This window comes from Rhinolophus sinicus, linkage group LG16 (genome assembly GCF_036562045.2).
Source record: "Rhinolophus sinicus isolate RSC01 linkage group LG16, ASM3656204v1, whole genome shotgun sequence".
NCBI lineage: Eukaryota > Metazoa > Chordata > Mammalia > Chiroptera > Rhinolophidae > Rhinolophus > Rhinolophus sinicus.
The window spans coordinates 2,806,569-2,828,923 of NC_133765.1; the positions used below are offsets into that span (position 1 = coordinate 2,806,569).

Consider the following 22,355-nt stretch of genomic DNA (forward strand, 5'->3'; position numbering starts at 1 on the left):
GAGCCAGCTGCTTCATGTTCCACATGAGCAATCCAAAATCCCATCCCAAAGCTAGCTTCCAGGTATCTCCTCTTCTCCTACCAGGCTTAACATAAAATGGAGATCACTGAGCATAGGAATTCACAGGACACATTACTTTGAAAAGGAAGGCAGTCATTCCTCTCTTCACAAACACACATTAGGTGAGTCCTAGATGCCTGAGATGGAAAAGGATTCTTTTTTTATAAGTTTCATTGATATTACTGACACATAACATTATATTAATTTAAGGTATGTAACATACGGATTTGATATATGGATATATTTGAAATGATTACCACAGTAAGTTTAGTTAACATCCATTACCTCATATAGTTACAATCTTTTTCCTCACAGGATTTGTAAAAGTCTATTTAATTCATCTCATTGGGCAGGATTTTACTAAACCCTCCCCTTCATAATGAGATCTTTTTATATTTGCATTTAATATTCCTAACTGCCACATACTTGGAAAAATCTCCAAAACAGCTAATTTTATTCTGCTTGGCAAAGCAAAACCTCTAAAAAATGTATGCTGTGAAAACATTATTTAATATTGATATGTTAGGTACAAAATAAGTAAATATAATTATTTCAAACTAAATCAACTATTAATACTAGATTCCAACAGAGTAAGTAGATACTAATTATTAAAAGTTCTGAAAGAAAAACTTTAAGTAGGGATAATTATGTTATATGTTTTCTGTCATTTTGTTTGGGATTTTGTTAAACATGGAGGAGATTCTTAAATGTCTACAGAATGCCTTGATCTGGCTCCGTGGTTCCCGAGCAAGGATAATGTTTGCCATCTAAGGGACATTTGACAATACCTAGAGATAGTTTTGGTTGATACAACTGGAGAAAGACGAGGTGGGGGGTGGGGAGGTTCTGGCATCTAGTGAATAAGGAGGCCAGGATGCTGTTAAACATCTTACAATACACAGAATATCCCCCACAACAAAGAATTATGGGCTCAAATGTCAGTAGTGCTGAGGTTGAGAATTCCTCAACTTTAGTTCATGTAACATCAGTGAACCAGGACACACAACCGATGCTCCAGATGAGAAAAAAACTTCCTTGGTCAGCCATTCAAACTTTAACTACTTTAGGCTTATTTGTGTTATAAATCTTTTTTTTTAATTATTTTATTAAATTTATTGGGGTGACAATTGTTAGTAAAATTACATAGATTTCAGGTGTACAATTCTGTATTACATCATCTATAAATCCCATTGTGTGTTCACCACCCAGAGTCAGTTCTCCTTCCATCACCATATATTTGATATGTGTTATAAATCTTAATAGAAAAATAAAAGGGAAGGAAGAAGGAAGGAAGGAAGGAAGGAAGGAAGGAAGGAAGGAAGGAAGGAAGGAAGGAAGGAAAGAAAGAAGACAAAACTACTCATTTCAGGAGCCTCTGATCTGCTAAAGGACTTTTGACCTGAGATGGACATCCCAGGTCAATATAAAAAAGGAACACTTACTGTTGGTTGAAACTCTCCTGAGCTTGCTTCCACCCTCCCACCCCCCGTTAGCTAAACACCTGGAAGGACTAAGTCATAATCTTTGGGGAACTTCAAATAATAATGAACATTTAATTTTCCAGTCAAGATGGCAGAATAGGTCAACGCTGTGCTTGCCTCCTTTCACGACCACATCAAATGACAAAACAACCATCACTGAGAATAGCCTGAAGTTTAGCTGAACAGAAGTCCTACAACTAAGGACGTAGAGAAGAAGCCACCTTGAGAATGGTAGGAGGGGTAGAGGCACTGAATGGGCTGGTCCCATACTCGTGTGTGACCGTTAAAAATTGGGAGGGATATCTTGGCTGTGAATGTCCCATTCAGAGGAGTGAGGGGTCCCAAGCCCACACCAGGCTCTCCAGCCAAGGGTTCCATTGCCAGGAAAAGAAGTCCCCACAACTTCTGGCTGTGAAAACCAGTGGAGATTGTGGATGAGACAAAGGGCTGCTGGAGTCCCAGGCATTTCTCTTCAAGGGCTGCAGACAGACTTACTCACTGACAGACTCACTTACTCTGAGCTCCAGCTCTGGGCAGCAGCCTGAAACGTGCCATATGAGGAGGAACTGAGTTGTCTGGCTGCAGGGCGAGCACTAGAGTGGCAGCTCTCTCCCAGTAGAACTGTTGGCAGAATTTATTGTTTCTTTGTTGAGCCCTCCTCACTCCTGGATGCAGGCGGCTGCCATATCTGAGTCTCCATCAACCTGGCTAGCACTGTTGATCTTGCCCTGGTAATCCTGCCTCATCCAACTTGTGGATGTACCCAAGCCACTTCCAGTGGTTTTTCCATAATAATGGCTTGTTTTGGCTCAAGCTGCATCCTTTCTTAAAATCTCTGACAGCTTTACAAATCCCAAATAAGCAGCATCTGGCCCCAGTGTGCCCTATACCGCTTGCTGAGCAGCCCCAAGCTTGGCAGCCAGGCTTGGTTCATGGCTTAGCCTCTCTCAGGTACCTCCAAGCCTGGTGCGGGTGGCTGCCATCTGAGGATTGTTTGTGGCTCATACCAGGTGGGTCCAGGCAGGGTACAGCCTGCAGCTGAACTTGGCTGCTTCAGGGTCCCTCATAGGAAGTCCTGGGACTGGCACAACTGGTGGCTGGCTTTGGACCAAGCTGGAGGACCACTCGGCCTTCTCCGAGGGTGACACACACAAAAGACAGAATGGGAAGGCACCAGAGTCCCGCTAAAGTGAATCCTGCTCTGTAGGGTCAGCCTGTATACAATAGCTCTTCCACTCTAGTCATGAAAAGTCCTCACAACCAATCAGACCAAGGGTCAATCCCTCCCATTGACATGCAAACAGCAACCAATGCTCAACTACAAGAGGAAGACGTACAAAACCAACACACAGGACACACCTGGAGCAACAGGCTCAGGTGACCAAGGGAGAGTGTGCAACTGGTTCCCACAGGACACCTACTACATAAGGCCACTCTACTAAGACAGAGAAGCATAGCAGCCCTACCTAACACATAGATACAAGCACAGAGAGGCAGCCAAAATAAGGAGATGAGAAACATGTCACAAATGGAAGAACAGAAAAAAGCTCCAGAAAAAGAAAACTAAACAAAATGGAGGTAAGCAATCTACCAGAGACAGAGTTCAAATTACTGGTTATAAAGATGCCCAGTGAACTTAGGGGAAGAGTAGATGAACTCAGTGAGAACTATAACAAGGAGATAGGAAACATAAAAATGAAAACAGAAAACATAATAAAGAACCAGTCAGAAATAAGGACTACAATAACTGATATAAAAAATATATTAGAGGGAATCAACAGAGGATTAGATGAAGCAGAGGATCAAGTCAGCGATTTAGAAGTTATGGTAACAGAAAACACCCAACCAGAACAGAAAAAGCATCCAAAAAATGAAAATAGTGGCCTCTGGGACAACACCAAGCATACCAACATTCGCATCATAGGGGTACCAAAAGGAAACGAGAGAGAGCAAGAAATTGAAAACCTATTTGAAGAAATAATGACAGGAAACTTCCCTAAATGGCAAAGGAAATAGTCATACAAGCCCAGGGAGTGAAGAGAATCCCAAACAACATGAACACAAAGAGGCCCAACACCAAGACATATCATAATTAAAATGCCAAAGGTTAAAGACAAAGAGAGAAATGTAGTTAGTTACCTACAAGAAAGCCCCCATAAGACTGTCAGTTGATTTCTCAACTGAAACTTAGCAGGCCAGAAGGGATTGGCAGGAAATATTCAAAGTGATGAAAAGCAAGGACCTACAATCAAGATTACTCTACCCAGCAAAGCTATCATTTAGACTGAAAAGACAGATAAAGAGCTTCCCAATAAGAAAAAGCTAAAGGAGTTAATCACCACCAAACCTATATTAAGAAATGTTAGTAGGACTTCTTTAAGAAGAAGAAGAAGAAGAAAAAAAAAACAATGATTAAAAAATATAAGTAATAAAATAACTACATATCTATCAACAATTACTTTCAATGTAAATAAATTAAATGCTCCAATTAAAAGATAGGGTGGCTGAATGGATAAGAAAACAAGACCCTTACATAAGCTGCCTACAAGACACACTTAAGATTGAAAGATACACACAGACTGAGTAATGGGATGGAAAAAGGCATTTCATGAAAATGGAATCAAACAAACAGCTGGGGTAGCCAAATTTATACCAGACAAAATAGACTTTAAAACAAAGGCTAAAACAAGAGACAAAGAAGGACCCAGTAATCTTACTTCTGGATATTTACCTGAAGAAACTCAAAACATTACTTCAAAGGGACATGTACATCCATATGTTCATTACATCATTGTTTACAATGGCCAAGATATGGAGGCAACCTTGCTGTCCATCAGTGGAAGTATGGATAAAGAAGAGGTGGTACATACATATAATGGAATATTACTCAGCCATATAAAAGAATGAAATCTTGCCATCTTCAACAACATGGGTGAACCTAGATGATATTGTGCTGAGTGGAGTAAGTCAGGCAGAGAAAGATAAATTCCATATGATTCCACTTATATGTGGAATCTAAAGAACAAGATAAATGAACAAACTACAGAAACAAACTCATAGATATAGAGAACATTTTGATGGCTGCCAGTTGGGAGGGGTGTTAGGGAAGAGAGTGAAAAAAGTGAAGGCATTAAGAAGTACAAATTGGTAGTTACAAAACAGTCATGGGGATGTAAAAATAGTCATGGTGTCATGTAGGTACCAGACTCGCAAGGATCATCACCTTGTAAGTTATATAAATGTCTAATCACTATGCTGTAGATCTGAAACTAATATAATATTGTATGCCAACTCTAATTGAAAACTAAAACAATTGTTAAAAAAATGAATAATGAACTTTTAAAAATTAAAAATATAAAGCACCCAGGTGGAGCAATGAATATCAATGCATTTATCTTCTATTGTTCATATTCATTGTAACAAGACAATATCAAATGAATTAGATTTCAAAGAGGCAAATCATAGTGAGACATTTTTCATAATGTAAAAAACATTTTTTTCGATCCCCCTTACACCTGAAATCTATGTAATTTTACTAACAATTGTCACCCCAATAAATTTAATAAAAAAATAAAAAATAAAAACTTTTTTTTAAATTCTGCAATTTAAACTTTGCACCAGCACAGTGTTCTTAATTTCCTATAAACACAAATAAAGCAAATTATTTGTTTCACAGATACCAGTATCACAATATCTCATAAAGTAACTTCAAGCTATTGAGAGGCATCTAGCTGTAACACTAGAATTTAGAAGTCTGCTCAATAAAAGATGTGGTATTTGTTCCTTTAAAATCAAAAGCTGTTCCCGTGAATAATCAATCCACTGAGAGTCTGTATTCATCTGATGCCTTTCCTTCTAACAGCTCTTTTTCCTTCCTGTACAGCTTTGAAAAATTCCAAATACCAGCTTCTTCATCACTCCCCAAATCAGCTCTCCATCAGCGTGACTAATGTAACCACACAAGATGAAGGCCTGTACAAGTGTTTACATTACAGCAACTCCGTGAGAACAAAGGAAGTGAAAGTGATTGTGCTGGGTAGGTGCCTGAAAGCGAGTAAACCCAGTATGGGAACAATATACCTAGGAAAATGATATATCATTTTTAAACTTAACATTTTAGTTTAATAATGTACGTACAGCAAGGCATTTCCTGGGCACTTCTGCCATCTTTTGTTGAAAAGGAACAGGAAAAAAAAAAAACATTTTGAATTGCAAGCTCTAGATTAAAATGTGAATTTGTGAAATTTGTCTTTGGCACCAACTAATTTTTTTTCTCCAAGGCGCTAAAAAGAGGAAATTAATATTTGATGGCCTGTGACTATGTGCCAGGCACTGTGCTGGGCTCTAGGGAATCAGAGATGAATTAGGCACAATCTCTGCCCACAGGGAGTTTGCACACTAGATTAAGAAGGCAAAACATGTATGTAAATACAGTAAAACATTATGACAGCATATCCAAAGACAGAATGAATTCATATCAGAATTCAGATGTGGCTGCCCTGGACAGTCAGCTCACATCCTTTGCCAAAACAAGACTTCCTCTCTTCTGTTGGGAGGTGGAGTTGGGAGACATAGATAGGAAGTGACAGCCTCCTTATCATCTGGGACTTGTTCAGTTCTGTAGATGGTCAGTTGTGTTCAATGGAAGTCTTACTATTTTTACTTTTTTCTTTTCATGGCAAAACAGATCAATTAAAAACATTGCTTTTTATTTATCTCTAAATAACATAATTGTACATACCACACAAATAAATTTCTTAGACTTTTTTTTTAAGATTTTATTGGGGAAAGGGAATAGGACTTTATTGGGGAACAGTGTGTTTTTCCCAGAACCCATCAGCTCCAAGTCAAGTTGTTGTCCTTTCAATCTTAGTTGTGGAGGACGCAGCTCAGCTCCAAGTCCAGTTGCCATTGTTCAATCTTAGTTGCAGGAGGCGCAGCCCACCATCCCTTGAGGAAATTGAACCAGCAACCTTGTGGTTAAGAGCGTGTGCTCCAACCAGCTGAGCCAGTTGGCTGCCCCTCTTAGACTTTTCTTTAATTAGTATGGTGCCTGCCTTCCAGTAATGGCATGGTGACAAAGTATCAGAAAAGGAGTGGCTCCCACGGTAGCCGGGGTGAGATCCAATGCGACTCAGCTAACTGCTGTCTTTCCGCCACACCTTACTGGCCACCCTTAACAGCAGTCTGGCTGGGTGCCCTTCCAGTCTTTTATAACACCTCATGCATACTTCCATCATTGCACTTAACATATGATCTTTTAATTAACAGTTTAGGGGCTGAGTCTATCATCAGGCTATTAGTTCCTTGAAGGACAATGGCACCATTCAATAATTCACCATTCAATAATTCATCAGTTCATTTCCAGACAAATTATCCTTATAACCAATCAGTATTACTCCTTTTCCATACTTGTACTGTAAGCATCTAACATATCTAGTGCACACTTGGAGCTGGCTTTAAAATGTCTCGATGGCAGGTGGATGAGTAAATATGGAAGAGTGCAGGTCTGGAGCAAAGTGTGAATTAAAATGTGAAAGAGGAAGTAAGCCTAATTAAAAAGTATTTCCAGGACAGAAGTAGAAATAAAAGGGACCAATGGGCTCTTTATAAGACACATGCATCTTTGATGTTAGGAGAGGACAGAAGTAATTTACCTTGAGGTGAGTCATAGACCCAGGAAAGTTTAGAGTTGAAACAGCCGACTCATCAACCAACTCCTTCATGTCACATACAGATAAGGAAACTGGTAAACCAAAAAACTGGGGGACTAACCCAAGTTCTTACAACTAGTTGGTGACAAAGGAGGAATTCGAATTCAGATCTCTATCAACCAATCAAATATAGTCATATGTCAAATGTAAGAATTGCTTTTGCAATATAGTCAGTTTGGGAATCTTCAGGGATTAATTATATCCACTGGGTAACAAACATTCTGACTACAGCCAAACTAACTTTATAGGTACATAAAAGCCCTTTAACTGTATTCTGGGAAAGATTGAGTGAAAAAGAACATGCCCACTAATTTAGACCATATTCTACAATGATCTCTGAAGATTATTACGCTCTGTGCTTTATCTGTGAGATATGTAGACCAGCTAATTAAGCACAGAAAAACCTTTTTTACCCCCCAGCAACTCCTTTCAAGCCAACTCTGGAAGCTTCAGTCATCAGAACGCAAAACGGAGAAGCACACGTTATACTGAAATGCTCCACCCTGAGAAGCAAGCCCCCCCCACAGATGACCTGGCTGTTCGGAAACGACATAGAGGTCTACGGCAAGTAGAGAAGTAGTTCTCTTCCTTCCTTTGTTTTTCCTTCCTACTTAAATTTCCAAGGGATTTTTAAATGTTCTGGCACCCTCTGGTGGCAGGAGATGCTAGAAAACACCATTCAATAATTCATCAGTTCTTTTCCAGACAAGTTATCCTTATAACCAATCAGTATTACTCCTTAATCTTAATGGCTAATCACAAATAACATGATTACATGTTTTATTTAAAACAAGGTAGAAACCTAAAATGTAATATTTATTATGTTGCCTTAAAATTTGACCAAATTTCATAAAATATTATAAAAGGTGAAATAGAGCTATTACCTCTGAGCATAAGCTTTTTAGTAGGCATAAAATTAAAAACACACTTAACATAATACATGATCTTCCTTATATAGTATAGTATTGTGTCATACCACCAATGACAGATTAAAAATATATAGTAACAAAGACTCTAAGCATTGAGCCTTTTGATTGAAGCAGATAACAATTAATAATTGTCACGCTTGGAAACTATTTATGGTTCTTTTGTATTTTAACAGAACCATACATCTGATTTTACATGCTCCTAGATTCTTACACTTGGAAGGAACCCTTTATTGTTGAGGAAACCAAGGAGCCAAATGGAGTTCTAGGAGAAAAAACCTAAACACCATGTCTGATTCCCAGTCCAGGACCAATTCTACTGCACTAAAGATTTCTCCTTTAATTTGCCTTATTTATTCCACCAGAGTAGTGTTGGGTCTTTGAACTTCACAACAATATCAGGCTGTCTTTCTTGCATGACCATTACAAGTTTGGGATTTTTTTTTTCAGGAGTAAAGCGTTTATAGAAACCTATCCACTCTGTTTACCTGCTTCCCTTTGTGACTAGGCTTAGGCATGCACAAAGCAGCTGTCTGTGGTTAGAATGAAGTTAGAAGACTTTTGCCAAAAGGTCAAGGCCCTTGGTTTCTGAGAAAACCAAACACATTCAATAGCATCCAATAGCCACAACCTCATGTACCTGTTAAAATTGCTCCACAGGTAAAACTCACCATGAATTTGAAATTGATGGGAAGAAATGTAATAGCAGTAGCACCCTCAGAGTCCACGCATATGGCAAAAACTCAACAGTGGACTGCATTATCCGACACAGAGGCCTGCAAGGAGGAAAACTGGTAGCATCTTTTCAGTTTAAAGATTTAGGTAAGAAGAACGAATGATGTTTATGATCATTTTTAATTTACCTTAGGATTATACTATCAAACAAAATTAAATGGAGTGGGGAAAGTCTTTCAGATTGAGATTGCTGTCAACAGAGCTCTCCTTAATAGCAAATTCTTCTAATGATTGAAATTTCTCCAGCTGGACAACAGGGTTGCAACTGTTCCAACATTCAGAAGAACCCCAGCTGTGCAAAAAATTTAGCACAGTGTCATATGCAAATAGCGGCATGCTTGCTTTTTGATAGTGACAATTGCAGTAATATTTTTGGAGCGATCATATGAAGCACACTGCATCTTTATATTTGATCTAAAAGGAGATAATGTTAACTGAAATACCAGGGGTGCCAAAAAAATGTATACAAGTAGACACTGTCAAAGTTGCTCAAGCAGTAGTTCACTGTAATCAAAAGTGTCTGGATGCTGATGGTAACCACTTTGAGTACCTCTTGTAATTGCAGAAGTCAAACGTGACTTGTATTCATCTTTTGTTATCAGTATATATTGAGTATTACTATTTTAATACAGTTTTCCTTCCTTAAAATGTGTATACATTTTTTTGGCACCCTCTGTAAATCTAAACTTGTCTATATTGTTTATGTTACTATAAAGCACCCATGCAGTCACATTAAGTCATGATTACTCTTTAGATTTATTTTGTTATAACTGTTTTGAAGATTTTAGTCTAACTATATTAATATTCTGAACAGAACACAAAAATAATAAAAAATAAACAAAATATCAAATATTAAATGTAAAGAGGAGTTGCCTCCATTTTCAGAATCTCTGTTCTTGAATCCCTTCACCATAAGTTAAAGAAATAATTTTAAAACTATATACAGGGGCCGGCCCCGTGGCTCAGGTGGTTAGAGCTCCATGCTCCTAACTCCAAAGGCTGCCGGTTCGATTCCCACATGGGCCAGTGGGCTCCCAACCACAAGGTTGCCAGTTCAATTCCTCGAGTCCCGCAAGGGATGGTGGGCTCTTCCCCCCGCAACTAACATTGAACACGGCACCTTGAGCTGAGCTGCCGCTGAGCTCCCGGATGGCTCAGTTGGTTGGAGCGTGTCCTCTCAACCACAAGTTTGCCGGTTCGACTCCCGCAAGGGATGGTGGGCTGTGCCCCCTGCAACTGGTAACGGCAACTGGACTTGGAGCTGAGCTGTGCCCTCCACAACTAAGACTGAAAGAACAACAACTTGACTTGGAAAAAGGCCTAGAAGTACACACTGTTCCCCAATAAAGTCCTGTTCCCCTTCCCCAATAAAAATCTTTAAAAAAAAAAAACTATATAGAACTTTTTGAGCCAAGAAACATCTTATAAGAAGTAGCATGAATCATATATCTGTAATTAACAGGACACTGACCTGGATTATTTTATAAGGTTTTTCTCAGTGTAAAAAGAGATTCCTGAATTACAGGGATTCACTCACACTAGTGAATGAGGAACTAGTTGGATGACAATGCATTTGTTGAAAAAGCTCTTTACCAAATGAAATATCTGACAAAGAAGGGCATTTGTTAATGAGAACTTCACCATGGTAAAACTGCCTTGCTGCCCTATGGTGCTGTTGCTCTGGTTAACAGATCTCCTCTCACTATCACATGCTTTTCACCGGTCACTTTCTCATCAAACCAAAGGTAGTTCTTGGCAGCTGCATTTGGAAGACTGACTTAGGGACCCACAGACCAGGCTGTGCTGTAATCTGACGCAAATATTCCTGCCTCATTATTATTCACGCCCTCTCAAGCCTCCACCCTCATCAGTGGAATGGGAGCAGATGTGGGAGGATCACCAAAGAGAAAATGAGACTTTATTTAGCTAATGCTTCTGAAAGACATTCAGATTGTTAAATAAGAAAACCACTAATATCGAAAAAAGATTTTACTTTTCAGCAATAACAATCTACAAAGAAATTACTACTGAGGGGGAATCAGTTTCTCTTCCTTCCTTCTTTCCCTGAGACTCAAAATCATAGCCATAAAATGTTTCTAATAGTAATAGGTTAAGGCTCAACTTTTATTTATGATCTAACTATTATTTAGTACCTGCTGCCACATCTCCAATAAGTATTCAAAGACCAACTTCAGTATCAGCTGTTGGTGGCTTCCATTAGCTTATGACTTTTTCCCTTTGGCGAGCTACTGCATTGATATACAGATGTTACAAACATTTTGTTCATCCAATTATATTTAGAAGTTTTCTGTCTGAGGAGGCTTTAAAGCATGACCCCTTTCATCTCCACACTCTGCCTGGTAGGACATAGGGGAAATGAGCATCATTTGAGGAGCCCCAAGTCTGGGAGGTGCTGAAAAGAAATATGCCTTCCTTTGAAAAACCCACAGTGCAGTGCTTGGAGGAGAACACAACAGCAGGAATAGATGAGACTTTTTTCAAAGTGATTTATTTCATCTTTTTAGTATTCCAAATGAGGAATTTTGGTTTCCTATTACTTATCTGAAGGTGGGATAAAAACAAAAAGTTGAGCCACAGTTCTCAAACTTTCTGACTTCAAGGCCCCTCTTCACAGCTACAAATAATTAAGGACCCCAAAAAACTTTTACTTATGTGAATTACATCTGTCAAAATGTACCTATTAGAAATTAAAACTGAAACGTTTAAATATTTATTTAAAAAATAATTTACTAAATACTAACAGAAATGGCATACTTTTATGAAAAAATAACTATATATTGCAACACCAAAGAAATTAGTGAGAAAAATGACATTCTTTTACATCTTGAAAATCTCCTAATGTCTGGCTTAACAGAAAACAATTAGATTCTCATATGGTAATAACTTCTGCATTCAATCTCTTACAATATGTTGTTTTGCTTGATATATATATATATATATATATATATATATAATATATTTATTATATACATTATATATATACATATATAATATATATATATTATATATATACATATATATAAAATATTCAGCCTCACACAAATACACAGTTGGAAAAGGGAAGAGTATTTTAACAGCCTTTTCAAATAATTGTGGATATTCTTCTTTGATGCTGAACTAAGACTTGACATGAGTTAGTTTCTTTCTTTCTTTTTATTTTTTTATTTTTTATTGAGGAATATTGGAGGACAGTGTGTTTCTCCAGGGCCCATCAGCTCCAACTAGTTGTCCTTCAATCTAGTTGTCGAGGGCACAGCTCAGTTCCAAGTCCAGTCGTCATTTTCAATCTTTAGTTGCAGGGGGTGCAGCCCACCATCCCATGGGGGAATTGAACCAGCAACCTTGTTGCTGAGAGCTCACACTCTAACCAACTGAGCCATCCGGCCACCCCAAGAGTTAGTTTCTTAAACGTTAGTTCCTGTGTGGACTCTGAAACCATCTCAACAAACTTTTCAGACATTCATGCATTCAAATCCATTGAACAAATTTGCATTTTGAATGAATCTTATGCAGGCATGATTTGGTGACATTATGCCTTGATTATTTGGAAAATGTTAATTTAATGATTCAAATGTTGACACATTTGACTATCATAATCACATTCATTAATATCATCACTGATCTCATCAGACGTCTTTAAGTATTCAGAAGCTATCAAGCTTACAGAATTGGATACACGTTTTCCAAAATTCTGTCTCGAAATGTGGCTGAGCAACTGAGCAACTAAACATTTAATATTATTTAATTCTTATTAATTTAAATTTAAATAGTCATTGTAGCTAGTGGATGCTATATTGGATAGCAAAAGGCTATAACATTCTGATCATCTAGAAAGATAAATCATAATGCAACAGTATTCACCTAATCAAAACAACAGTCTGAATGAAAATATTTAGGAACTTGTTGATTGAGAGGAGAAATCAAAGTAAATACAAACTCTAATTTATACATATATACTGAGGGTGCCAGAAAAATATATACAAGTGGACACTTTGGTCAACATTGCTAAAGCAGTAGTTCGTTGTAATCAGAAGTGTCTGGATGCTGATAGTAACCACTTTGAGACCTCTTGTAATTGCAGAAGTCAAATTTGACTTGTATTCATCTTTTGCTGTTGGTATATATCAAGTATTACAATTTTAATAGTTTTTTCCTTTTTTAAAGCATGTATACATTTTTTGGCACTATATATATGTATATATATATATATATACACTTATTAGAAAACAGGTTTATATATACATACATATAATATACAATGTATTATAAAACATGTGTATATATGTATATAGTTTTACAGATATTTACTAGAGTATAGATGTATGTATTTATGTGTATATATAAACTGTTTTGTACACAAATATAGAATTATCTGAGTTCACATGGCATACATTATTCTAGAAGATCTTAATCATTCTTGATAAATTTTATTCTATATTTCTCACTTAATGCTCTTCTTGTAATCTGTTTCTAGTGCATCTATTTGACTCTCTGTCAAGCTTTTCCCCCTTTTCCTTGTCAGTAGCTCTCCTCTTTCTTCAATTTTCTCCAGTAGCTTTGTGGTCACAAAGTTCACGTTAGCCTTATGGTTTATATTACTGTTTCTCCAATGTTTCCTTAATGGTTCTTCTTCCTTTTCTCAGAGCTCTTGAATGCAGTTCAGGCTTTTTTATAGTTTTCCAAAATTTTAGATGTTTGATTAAGAAAATAAATTTTCAAAACCACGGAAAGGTGTTTGATTAAATAAAAAGCTGAGAAGCATCCATAGATTTTATAAAGATATTACCCATCTATCACATATCAGTATCAGTATTTGCAAATTAACAGGCAACTGTTTTTTATATGTTCCTTTGTTGCAGGCCTGTTCATGGACTGGTCAGATCTATGCTAATCTGAACCTCTGGAAACATTTCTAAACATTGCTTTATATTATACAATAAATGTAACAAGCATTGTGCTTAATAAATAGTCAAGCGTTATGCTAAACATGTTGTATGAAGCAATGCATTCATTCCCATAAAAAAATTCCTAGAGGTAAATGCTGTATCTTCATATTATAGGTAACAAAAAACTGAGCATTTGAAAGATTAGGGACCTTGTTCAAACTCACTCAACAGAAAGCAAATAACAATATTGGAATTCAACCCACTCTGAGTCTGACTCCAAGGTCGCCTAACAAATAAGCAGGTAGATATGTGAACTGGTAGATAGACAGATGGACAGACAGATTGATAGGTAGATTGATACAGGCAGAGACAGCAAACACCCTTTGCCGAACGACTGCCAAATGCACCACTCCACAGAGGTCCAGCATGCTGTACTTCTAAGCCAGGCAGCATAGCAGATGGACAATCAGCAGGATACAGATTCACAAACCAGCACAAGAGCTGCAGAACATATAGTTCTGAGGTTTCTGCAAAACCTACACAAGTAGGTAGCAGCCAGATACATTCTCCAACCTATTGTACTGAGTAAAATGTGGATAAAATTGCTCTCCATAGTTGCAGAATTTTGTTTTTCCCCTTTCCTAGTTCCTGATCAAGAGACAGCTTCAGATGTCCTGGAGAAGGGCTCTCCATCCTCTCAAGATCCTCAGTGGCCCACTAGTACTGGTAAGTGTCGGAATCATTAAAACATTTTTAAAAAATCGTCCCTCTTTGGGAAGTCACTTTTCCAATTCTAAGTTTTAAGATTATTTTTTTCTTTTAATTTGTAACAAGACCATACTGGATACAACTGGCTCCAGCTTTGTGGTAACCTGGAGAAGTGCCATATCAGTGCCATATCAGGAGTGTTCCCTTAGTGGGATGGGCTTCAGGGTAACTAACGCCTTGTAAGTTCTGTCTCTCTCTCTCTCTCTCTCTCTCTCTCTCTCTCTCTCTCTCTCTCTCTCTCTCGCATTTCCACTATGGTAAAGGGCAAAATTGAATTCGTTTATAGGGAGACCCATTTCTTTATTTTTCAGTCTAAAACAGACCAAACACAAAATAAACACTTGGTATCAACAGAGAGCAAAGAAGCAGGATCTAGAGATTTGGTGTTCTTTGTCATCAAATAACAAAACCACCTTTGAAGAATCATCAGTTATGTGGTTGTCAAGAACTCAGATAGTTTTTGATGACAGGATTGAACTATAAATGCAGAAGAATTTAGAAAGCCTAGATTATAATTCCAGTTTTTTAGACAGTGAACCCACTGAGATATTAACTCTGGACAATGATCAGATAAATTATGATCATTAGATAAATTATATTTAATTTATCTTTGCATTTTACCTAGCATAATATCTGGCAACAGCTGGCACACAGAAAATGCAGTGTGAATAAACGAATGGAGGAATGCATGCAGTTGCTATGGTGCTTTCATAAATTCCTACATGTCCTCTTTTTGTTTCAGAGAGTAGCTCTACAACAATTACATTTGGTGGGATAAGTGCTTTCATATCATTATCATGGTCATAGTTCTGAGTATAAGATCATATTTAAAAAATTTTATCTTGAATAATATTTAAAAGTAAATGTTTGGGGTTTTAAACACTGATAAATACAATATGTACCATACAGATTTTTAAAGGACAATGGAAATTGAAAATATTATGAAGTGGAACAGCCACATTACTTGCTTTAATAATCCAATATTTTTACACACATTTAGAATCTAGTTGTTTTTAAATTGGCTTTCACCACTACTAAACAACTCAATTTTCTGCTCTGCTTTTTCAAATATAACGTAAGTTTTTAACAATATCGTTTCTAAAATTCCTTTCAGCTTTCAATTTCTCTGGTTTTATTACTGTTAATAATTTTCAGAAGAATGGATGGTTCCGTTGCCTTCCACATAGTGGCGCTGTGCGGTGGGCTAAATAAAGCTAGAGACTGCAACAGAAAAACAAAACGAAACAACAACAAACAGAAAATAGGGAGGATAAACAACAAAATCAGAAAAAGAGATCTCTTATTTTTATAATTTCTCTTACCTAGCAAACGCATCATAATACATCCCATTTCTGGGGGGTGGGGCAAGCACAGGGTTTGAATAACAACTGAGTCTACTTTTCAACATAAAAATCATTGCTTTGTGCATTTTGGACTGTAGATTTTCTATCCATAAAACTCAGGATGTGATTCTCCACTGTTCAGTTGTTACCTTGAAGCACCCTAAGGACCTTCTCACTGAAATGCCTGATTGACGAAGGAAGTATTAATATAAAATAATGGCTTTAATTCTGGGTTCTGAGTTTCAACATTGACTCTGCCACTTATTTGCTGCAGGACTTTAGACAATTTACTTTACTTCTCTAAAACCCTATTTTCTCAGAGCTGTGGTGAGAAATAATATATACCAATGCTCAGTTTAAGGCCTGGCACAAAGTAAATGTTCAATAAACGTTTACCTGAGAAAAATAAGGCAAAGTGAGCCTGGCCGTTTGCAACCATTTTGGGGAGAAGTCAGTAGTTTAAAAATGACCTCATTGTTTTTTTAATGAGGACCACTTAATTTGGTTTCTAGAGCTGCTTTGCTGTTTTGGATGACTATGTGTATATATACACACTATACATACATAGTCATATGTGTATATCATGTTTCATTCACCTTAGTTGCAGTACTAGAAGATTCTAGTACATCAGAGATTGACAAAAAAGAAGAAGAACAAACCACACAAGACCCTGACTTGACCATTGGTAAGTGTCCCCCACCGTATTTAGAATAAACACTTGACATTTTAACCTCTTAATCAGTAAATCCAAAGGTCTTTTTCAGTCCGTATTTTTCTTGACCTTTCTATTGGTTAATCACTCCCTTGCTCCTTGACTTAATTGCCTCCCTGGTTTACTTGAAACACTCTGCCTGGTCCTGTTACTTTTTGCTAACTACTCCTTCTCAACATCCATTAGCTAACTTCCCTTCCTCCTCTTAGTTCTTATATATAAATATGTTTCTGGGTTTACTTCTCCATCCTTGGTTTTTTCCCTAATTCTTAAAGAGTTTACCCATTCCCAAGATTGTTCCTGTTGCTACCTGGCAGGAGAGTTTCATACCTATATTCTCCTGAGCATTAGTCCGTTTCCTTCCATTTCCTACATATTTCTAGAATTTTCTGCCATTTCCTCAAACTCAACATTGCTAAAAACTGAACAGCTTTTTTTCCCACTAATGCATCACAGAGGCCCAAACATTGGTGTCATCCTTTACTACTATGTGTGCATGTGTGTGTGTGTGTGTGTGCATACACATATACACACATATAAAATAAGTCAGTGTCCAAGGACTTGAGAGTCTTCCCCTTCGGGTATTTTGTCCACTATCACTGCTACCACCCTGATCCAGACCCTCATCATCTCCTGCATGCAATATTATAACCAGTTTCTCCCCTTGTAATCCATTTTCAGCACCTTACTATCAAAACATTCCTTTGCACTCTTTACACCTGTGTTCAGAAAAGCCCTGTGACTTCCCATAGTCTACAGTGCAGAACAGAAGCCTTAGACCCTCCAGCAGGTCAAGAATACACTTTTTTTTTCTGAAAATGTTATTTTACTTTGATTGCCTTGCCCTCATTTACCCTAACTGGCCCTGATGAAAGGAAAGTCATCATCACACGTCTCTTTACACTTCCTTCAAGGTCAATATCTCCACTGAAAAATTTCCTAAACAACTCAGGAACCACTCCTGCCTCTGAATCCCTGAACATATTAGTATACTAACACATGTAGATCTAAATTTTGGCATAGATAGCTTAATTCTGTTTGTTTTTATTAATCTATTTGTTTACATATTTGGAGAACTATCCCCTATTTCATAGGGTTGTGTCTTATGCAGCTTTGAGCACAATGTTCTACACGTAGCTGGCACTCCTTACGTGCTTGTTAGTTGAGATGAGCTTACAGAATCAGAATTCTAGGTATAGAAAGATCTTTAAGGGCTCATCTAGTTTATCTCCAAATGCCTTCATATAGAACCGCATTAAACTTAGCCAAGATTAATAAATATTCATTTTATTTGCATAGTTTTTCAAACTCCTTAACAACCTCTCTTGCTGCTTAAACTACACTTTGCTCAAAAAAAATCATTCCTTACAGCTAATTTGAATCCCCTGACTGACTATAATTTAAGTCAATATTCTCACATGTTTTCTCCAGAAATGAAAAATAACTAGTTCAATATCTATGTAACTTAAAAATCGTTTTCAAATCATCCCACAAAATTGCTTTGTTTGTATTCTTGTTTTCTGAGAATAAATAGTATGAACCTCTTTACCTTCGGGGTAAAACTCTCCTTTATCTTTTCATTTGAGCTGCCTATTAGCCTACACCACATTTTGAAGTGTTGTGTACACTCCTCAGTAACACATACACACACAAAAACCCAAACTGTCTAAAACCCTTTCATCTTCCTTCCAGGAGCAAATCCTCAGTATTTAGGATTGATGAGAAAGAAAAGCGGGATCCTGCTGCTCACTCTCGTGTCCTTCCTCATTTTCGTACTCTTCGTTATCGTCCAGCTCTTCATAATGAAGCTTCGGAAAGCACATGTGATCTGGAAAAAAGGTAAGCAGGCGGAGAACCTGATGCTGACGCTGCAAGATGCTGAAACAACTGGCTAGAAAGAGGGAAAATTCTGTCAATGAAAGCTTTACTATTAGATGCTGTACAATCTATTTGGTAAGGGTTATCACTCAAATAAGGAATTGTTTGCTTTTCAGCAAACATGGGATGTGAATATCCAGGAAGTATAGTGAAAGAGCATGACCAAGAGAAACTAGAGTGGCTCCAGGCATTGGAATTAAATTATAGAAGCTTCCATTTACAAAAGAATACAAAATAGAGAACTCATTCATTCATTTATCCATCCATCCATTCAGTAAGCATTCACTGAGCACCTATTGTGTGCCAGGCACTGTTTCAGGTACTGGAGACACATCTGTCAATATGACAGACAAGGTCCCTACTCTCAAGGAATTCATATTCTAGGAGTGGTCAATCAAGGGTTGAATATAATAAACTGTTTCAGTCCCATTCTTACTTTGAAAGAATGCATTCAATTTCCCTCAACCACAACATTAGTAAGTTTTTCTTAAGCATTCTGATTAAAAAGTTATCACTGGAAACAAAAAAATATTATAACACTAACATTGAAGATGCTTATTAAGGGGGATCGAATATATGGTGATGGAAGGAGAACTGACTCTGGGTGATGAACACACAATGGGATTTATAGATGATGTAATACAGAATTGTACACCTGAAATCTATGTAATTTTACTAACAATTGTCACCCCAATAAATTTAATAAAATAAAATTTAAAAAAAAAATATGTACACTCATCACATATCAGAGCTAGAAGGGAATTTAGAAGTATCCAGAATAACTATCTACTTAATTTATTCCATGAATGTATGCCCGGATTAAATCTCCTCTATTTTTTTTGTTGTTAAATTAAACTTTATTAGCGTGACAATTGTTAGTAAAGTTACATAGATTTCAGGTGTACAATTCTGTATTACATCATCTATATATCACATTGTGTGTTTACCACCCAGAGTCATTTCTCCTTCCATCACCATATATTTGATCCCCTTTACCCTCATCTACCACCCGCCTACCCCCTTACCCTCTGGTAACCACTAAACTATTGCTAGTGTCTATGAGTTTTTGTTTCTTCATTTGTTTGTCTTGTTCTTTTCTTGTTTTCAGTTCTACATACCACATATCAGTGAAATCATATGGTTCTCTGCTTTTTCTGTCTGACTAATTTCGCTTAGCATTATAGTCTCAAGATCCATCCATGTTGTCGCAAATGGTACTATTTCATCTTTTCTTACCGCCGAATAGAATTCCATTCTGTAAATATACCACAACTTCTTTATCCATTCATCTATCAAAGGATACTTTGGTTGTTTCCATGTCTTGGCCGTCGTAAATAAAGCTGAAATGAATTAAATCCCCTCCTTAATCCTGAGTGGTTATTTAGCCTTGTTCTATCCAATACAGTAGACATCATATGGCTATTGAGCACTTGAAATGTGACTAGTCCTTCTTGGGATGTGTTTTAAGGATGAAATACACACCTACTTCGGAAGATTCAGTACACACACACACACACACATACACACACACAAGAATATAATATATCTAAGAATAACATATTGGATCTACTAGTTAAATGAAATACATTATTAACTTAATTTTATCTGCTTCTTTTTACTTTTTTTTTTTAATTTTATTAGTTTCAGGTGCACAAGACAAAGCAATACTTAGACGTTTATCATTTATATCCCTCACACTGTGTGAACCCCCCTCCCCCCATCCACTATCCCTCTGACATCGCACAGAGTCATTACATTTCCACTGTCTCTATTCCTAATGCTGTACTCCACTTCTTGTAAATATATACATACATATATACATACATATACATATACATATACATATACATATACATATACATATATATAATTATAGTTGGCATTCATTATTGTTCAGCTTCAGGTGTACAGTGCAGTGATCAGGCATCTACATCATCCCTGAGGTGGTCTCCCTAATGAGACAAGTGTCCATCGGATACCCTACAAAATCTTTACGTTGTTGATTACATTCCCCAAATTAATTTTCAAAACCCCGTGTCCATCTTGTGGTTACCGACTATTTTCTAAACCCCTCAGCTTCCCCCTTATCCCCACCCCCCTGCCCATCTAGCAACCCTCAGTTTTTCCTGTATGTCTCCAAAACTGTTTCTGATTAGTTCATTCACTTATTCTTTTCTTTAGATTCCTCATATAAGTGAGATCATATGGTATTTGTATTTCTCTGTCTGACTTATTTCACTTAACATAATGTTCTCTAGGTCCATCCATGTTGTTGCAAATGGTAAGATTTCTTTCTTCTTTATGGCTACGTAATATTCCATTGTATAAATGTACCACAGTTTCTTAATCCAGTTGTCTACCGATGGGCATTTTGGTTGTTTCTATGTCTTGGCTATTGTGTATAGTGCTGCAATAAACATAGGAGTGCATAAAGATTTTTGAATTGGAGTTTTAGATTTCTCTGGATAGATATCTAAAGAGTGGGATTGCTGGATCATAAGGTAGTTGCATTTTCAGATTTTTGAGATACCCCCATACTGTTTTCCATAGTGGATGCACCAATCTGCATTCCCACCAACAGTGCACAAGCGTTCCCTTTTCTCCACATCCGCAACAGCAGTTGTTTGTTGATTTATTGATGATAGCCATTTTGACTGGGGTGAGGTGGTATCTCATTGTGGTTTTTATTTGCATTTCTCTGATGGTTAGTGAGGTTGAACATTTCTTCATATGTGTGTTTGCCATTTGTATGTCCTTTATAGAAAAATGTCTCTTCATGTCCTCTGCCAATTTTTTAATTGGGTTGTTTGTTTTTTTGGAGTTGAGTTGAGTGAGTTTTTCAATAAATTTGTGATATTAACCCCTTATGAGATATATCTTGGCAAATATCTTTTCCCATTAAGTAGGATCCCTTTTTGTTTTATTGATGGTTTCCTTTTCTGTGAAAAGAATTTTTAGTTTGATGTAATCTCACATGTTTATTTTTTCTCTTACTTCCCTTGCCTGAGGGGATATATCAGTAAAATCTTACTTCGGGTAACATCTATAAAGTTTCTTCCTATATTTTCTTCTAGGAATTTTATGGTTTCAGATCTCACATTTAAGTCTTTAAGCCATTTTGAATTTATTTTTGTATATGGTGTAAGGAGGTGGTCCAGCTTCATTTTTTTGCAAGTGTCTGTCCAGGTTTCCCAGCACCATTTATTGAATAGACTGTCTTTATATGAGACATGCATTCTTGCTTCCATTGTCATAGATTAAATGGCCATATAGGCATGGATTTATTCCTGGACTCTCTATTCTGTTCCATTGATCTATGGGTCTGTTTTTATGCCAGTACCATGCTGTTTTGATTACTGTAGCCTTGTAGTATAATTTGATGTCAGCTATTGTTATACCTCCCACTTTGTTCTTATTTCTCAAGATTGCTGAGTCTATCCGGGGTCTTTTATGGTCCCATATAAATTTTAGGATTATATGTTCTATTTCTGTGAAAAACGTCGTTGGTAGCTTGATAGGAATTGCTTGAGTATGTTTATTGCCTTAGGCAGTATGGACATTTTAACTATATTAACTCTTCCTATCCATGAACATGGTATGTGTTTCCATCTATTTGTATCTTCTTTCATTTCTTTCTTCAGTGTCTTATAATTTTCTGAGTACAGTTCTTTTACTTCTTTGGTTAAATTTATTCCCAGGTATTTTATAGTCTTTGGAGCAATTGTAAATGGGATTTTTTAAAAATTTCTCCTTCTGATGTTTTATTATTGGTATATACAAATGCAACTGATTTCTGAATATTAACTTTGTATCCTGCTACTTTACTAAATT

The 22,355-nt window shown here is 36.9% G+C and overlaps 1 protein-coding gene across 2 annotated transcripts in view; it reads left to right on the forward strand.

The window, feature by feature from the left end:
• Positions 1-22,355, forward strand: part of CRTAM (cytotoxic and regulatory T cell molecule) — a 47,237-nt gene that overhangs the window by 7,253 nt on the left and 17,629 nt on the right. For both annotated transcript variants that reach the window (XM_074321458.1, XM_019718581.2), the window contains exons 3-8: positions 5,425-5,577; positions 7,676-7,819; positions 8,842-9,003; positions 14,469-14,549; positions 16,536-16,619; positions 18,339-18,485. In XM_074321458.1, coding sequence (XP_074177559.1) covers positions 5,425-5,577; positions 7,676-7,819; positions 8,842-9,003; positions 14,469-14,549; positions 16,536-16,619; positions 18,339-18,485 — 771 coding nt within the window. The remainder of the gene's footprint in view (positions 1-5,424; positions 5,578-7,675; positions 7,820-8,841; positions 9,004-14,468; positions 14,550-16,535; positions 16,620-18,338; positions 18,486-22,355) is intronic.